The 5,000-nt window shown below is 41.4% G+C and overlaps 1 protein-coding gene across 2 annotated transcripts in view; it reads right to left on the bottom strand.

Moving 5' to 3' along the window:
* Positions 1-5,000, bottom strand: part of LOC114569409 (UTP--glucose-1-phosphate uridylyltransferase) — a 39,062-nt gene that overhangs the window by 26,344 nt on the left and 7,718 nt on the right. For both annotated transcript variants that reach the window (XM_028599221.1, XM_028599212.1), the window contains exon 3: positions 996-1,103. In XM_028599221.1, coding sequence (XP_028455022.1) covers positions 996-1,103 — 108 coding nt within the window. The remainder of the gene's footprint in view (positions 1-995; positions 1,104-5,000) is intronic.

The following is a 5,000-nucleotide window of genomic DNA, read 5'->3' as shown; positions in this document are numbered from 1 at the left end:
TGTATACACTTATTTTTATTATTTTTTTTTTTTACCTTTTTCTGAATAAATGTATACTGGAAATATCTTTATCTAAAGGGAAACATAGATTACAATCCAAATATAAAAACATAATGGAATATTTTGCAGTAAGGCTCTCAGGCATTCTGTATTTCTTTCATCTATTTATTCTCCTTTGGATCGATGTTTCTAATTATATCTGAGTCACAACACATGTAGCCTAGGCATCATTTACTCTTCCCTCTTTTGCTGTTGAGGAAGTAACCTCCTTAAATGTGCATATTAAAATTATTCACCTGAATGATACATGAATTATTTTTTATGAATTAATAAACCCCTGGACTGTAATATTTCAGATGTGTTGGAGCAAGATTTCTGCTCATGCTCAAAACTTTGTGCACATTCAAAATACAGCATATCTCATCTGTGTTCTCTAAGGTCGTGGTTTTGAGAAAAATAAAGTGATAATACAATAGGCTATTACAAGAATAAATTCACTATATTTCATAAAATAATCCACCTGCACCACAGTCTGCTGTGCATTACGTGATTGCTCTGCTGATACGGTAGATGTCAGACCTCCTGACAGACTCAGAGCCCCATTAATAGACACCCCTACACTGCCACACAAAACCATGACTAATAATTAGCATCATCATACAAGTTTTGTATCAATTAGTAATAACATCTGATGAACAGGGCCTAAATTTACTCAAAAGTATTTAATAAATTGTTCACAGTCGTCATCACCATGGCTAACAAATGCATAAAAAGCAGAAAAAAAGCTCCACTCTTTATTTTAGTTAATTATCTGACCATTGATAACGGGTGAATTTATGAATGAAAGTGGGAACGTTCTGTGACCACGATGTTGTTACGTATCATCGGGCTTTTGTAAGTGGGTATACGGAAAACCTTGACTTTTCCTAGTGGGTATACGTTGTATACCTGCATATCACAAAGACTACACCACTGCCCCCGCCCCCGGTGCTTACCGAGTCCTCCGGCGGCCGGTTGATCTTGGCCCACTCGACTGCCGGACCTTTGACCTGCAGGAATCTGTGGAAGATCTTCTTGAAGCCATCGAAATCTTTTCTGGAGATCTGAAACAGAAAAACGATAAGAAAAACTGAACAATCAAACCAAACTTCAGTGACAGTGAGAGCCAAAATCTATTCAACTGTGAGCCGCTTTATTGAGTTTCCTGTATGCAAAATTAGGGCTGCACCTAATCCAGGATTCGTGTACGGATTAGGCTGAATATTTGGGCTTTTTGACGGGGTTCTGGTTTCTGCTGAACCTTAGAATTTTTTCCCAGCGAACCGAACCCTACGCTTGCACTTGGTGCGCTACGCTGGTAGCGCACTACGCAGCAGGCTGTGAGGAAGTGGACATGGATCTGGTGAGCAGAAAAAGTTGTAGTTTGGCAGAACTTTCAGTCAAAAGAAGGCCATTCAAGTCCAGCTACATGTTCAATCTGTTCAATGCCAATTGGTCTGGTGGTGGCGAGGACCCTAAACTATACACAACATGGCCGCTGTTACAACATTTGGTATGAAAAATCCGAAAGAATACGAGTTGTGCACGAAGGAATCTCCAGACAGCAGCAACTTCAGGTACGGCAAAGGAAGGACAGCCACAGCTAAAACCTCGTGTTAACCAGACAGTGCCTCTCCCGGGCTGTCAGCCGTGCTCTCGGCTACAGTGGAAGCAGAGCTCGTTAGCTAACGCTAATTCCACCCCCCCCAACATGCCTTCACCATACACTGGTTAGCGAAAAATTTGCCAAACAAAATTGTCACTCATCTGGCGATAGCGATGTGCTTTCCTACGATGTGAAAAGAGCGTGTGAATTCAACATTAAGTTGTTACATTTAACTATTTTGGAGGCTGTGGACGTTGTTTACTCACATAAGTTAAACTATTATATTTAATATGCAGAGTTTAATAAGGAAGTGTTTTATAGAGTTTTATTAGGTGTATAGCACAATGCTATTGCATTATTTGTGTTAAATCCAACTTTTTAACAAGTGTTAAAACTAACCCTCTATCTGTTACAACTAACCCCGCACATGGGGCAGGTTGTAACATTTCACCTATCGCCACTCTCGTGGTGGAATTGTTCAAGAACGGTAGGTCCTACAAACAAACTTCCAGTGCACATTTGTAGCAGAGATATGTGTGTTGCTTGTATACAAATATGAGCAGTAAAACTCAAATGGTTTGAGAAATATTTAGCCAAAACCTAAAAGGGTTACTTTGTGCCCTGCGCCTCCCTAGATCACGCCCAAGGGTTAGCCATGCAGAGTTTACTGACAAGCTTGTATTTAAGAGAAAATGTTAAATATTTTGACTGTATTATTGCACGTCTCATATAGCTTTCTCACTTACAGTTTGGGCCTCATAAAGCCCCAAAAAAGATGGCAAAAACGTTCCGTAGCCATCATGAAAACGCGAAAAAGTGTAAAAATTGTCTAACAAAAAGTGCCGAAAACGTCGGAAAAAGCACCAAAAACATTGAATAAAGTGTCAAAAACAGCACCTAGAGCACACATGTCAAACTCAAGACCCGCGGGCCAAATCAGTAATAAGCTTTTGCCGACTTTGCGACTCAGACATTTCCCAAACAACCAGAAAGTTTTCATATTCAAGGCTGAGAAACTTACTACTACTTTTAAAAATGTAATCTTTGTTTTGCTTGATTTGCTAAACTCTACGATGACTGAGGAACCTTTTTCCTAACTTTTTTTAATGGCTTTATGTCTGTAAACTGTATGCGAGAAGGCTATGTGAGACATGCAATAGGTCAATATGGTCTTAAGGTCACAAATATTTAACTTTTTCGATGAAATAAAAGCATGTCAATAAACCATAGGCACTTCATGTGATTCACATTTCCCAGTGTGGCCCTTAGTGAAGCTGAGTTTGACACCCCCTGACCTAGAGCATTGAAAAGAGTGCCAAAAACAAAGAAAACAGCAAAAAAACACACTTCTGAACTTCTCCTGTACTATACGGTAATTCCTCTACTGTGTGACAGTAAGTCTCGTGGTTATGACCCAATCGTTAGCCTATTGTTATAAAAGCGTCTGCTACGGAGCCATAACGTGAGCTACAAGGTAATGGAGCCTTTTATACATTGTCGTGTTTCTTTAGAAATAAACAACGGACAAATAGAGTCTTTAAACGCTTCAGATGGAAAGTTATTCGCCGTCAAGTGACGTAAAAAAAAAATGGCGGTCAGCGGAATGCTAACAGGAGGTGATGGCCAGTTAGCAACAAAATGGCGCCATGATGGCTCGAGTTCTGAAGCGAAGCTTACCCCCTTGGTAAAACACAGGACTTTCACCCGGGGAGAGCTAGGTTCGCGTGTGGCAATTTTTCTGCCGTTTTTTATTTTTATTTTTTGTTTTAATAAGTCTTACCCAATGTTTCTTTCCTAAACCCAACCATTTATTGTGTTCCTAAGCGTGTTTTTGTCATTATTTTCCGTGTTTTTGTCACTGTTTTGTTACTAAAGCCTTTCCCTGTGTTCTTTTGCTAAACCCAACCATTTTTTATTTATTTATTTTTTAACAGGCGTGTGACGTTGTTCTCGCGGTAGTACGTCGCGTTCTCGCGATAACACGCAACGTGGCGAGGCCACGCGGTGGGTGTGTTTACATCAGCTGTATACAGCGTAGGCGTACACGTGGATAGCTGAAAATGCGTACAATAACAACGCCATTTGGCTTTATGAAAGTGGTATGTATATTTACGCAAAGTCATGATGCCATGAGCTGAGACAGCATGTAATAACTTTAAAAGACCCTCAAAATAAAACTTGAAAATAAACGTTAACATATATAACAGCTGTTACGTCAGTTCTACTTGACTTGTGCTCATTTAAAATACAAATCACTCAATACTCGTCTTTATTGTTATTACTGTAAAGTCTTAATGCAGCTGTAGTCTGCTTCTCCCATTAAGTTTGACTTAATGTCATTTTAGACTGAATCTAGCTGCCAGCTAGCGGTTAGCCGAATTAGCTGCTAGCTAAACTGACGTTAGCTTCCCGGTGGAGGCTAGCCATAGGCTAGCGTGGAACAGATCGTGCAGGTTGTATCCTCTGTAAAACAGTATTATCTTGCGCATGTGCAGAACGCATCGTGTACCGACAGTGGGCCCATATTTATTGTGAACCTTATTTGATATGCGGCCAGATCAAAATCAGCGAGTTATTCTCCTGGAACTCAGTCATCACTCCACGGGTCAGGTCTGCACACACACACACACACACACACACACACACACACACACACACACACAGACAGACAGACAGACACAGACAGACAGACAGACAGACACACACACACACACACACACACACAGACAGACAGACAGACACACACACACACACAGACAGACAGACAGACACACACACACACACACACACACACACACACACACACACACACACAGACACACACACACACACACACACACACACACATAACACAGACACACACACACAGACACAAACACAGACACACAGACGACACAGACACACACACACACACACACACACACACAGACACACACACACACACACACACAGACACACACACACAGACGACACAGACACACACAGACACACACACACACACACACACACACACACACACACACACACACACACACACACACACACACACACACACACACACACACACACACAGACACACAGACACAGACACACAGACGACACAGACACACACACACACACACACACACACACACACACACACACAGACTTACAGACAGACAGACAGACAGACACACACACACACACAGACAGATCAGCGAGGGGCCGGAGTTTGACACATGTGCCCCTGGGCCGTTTTATCTCAACCGGTTGTAATCTTTACACGTTTGCATCGTTACTTCCCTAATGAACATCACCAGATTAACCAGATTAACCATCAGGTTCTCCTACTTTCAGGTCTGTTGAAAAGGTATTG

The sequence above is a fragment of the Perca flavescens genome, chromosome 2, assembly GCF_004354835.1.
Source record: "Perca flavescens isolate YP-PL-M2 chromosome 2, PFLA_1.0, whole genome shotgun sequence".
In the NCBI taxonomy this organism is placed as follows: Eukaryota; Metazoa; Chordata; class Actinopteri; order Perciformes; family Percidae; genus Perca; species Perca flavescens.
The sequence above is the reverse complement of the archived record's forward strand: the minus strand, read 5'-3'. Positions and strand labels throughout refer to the sequence as shown.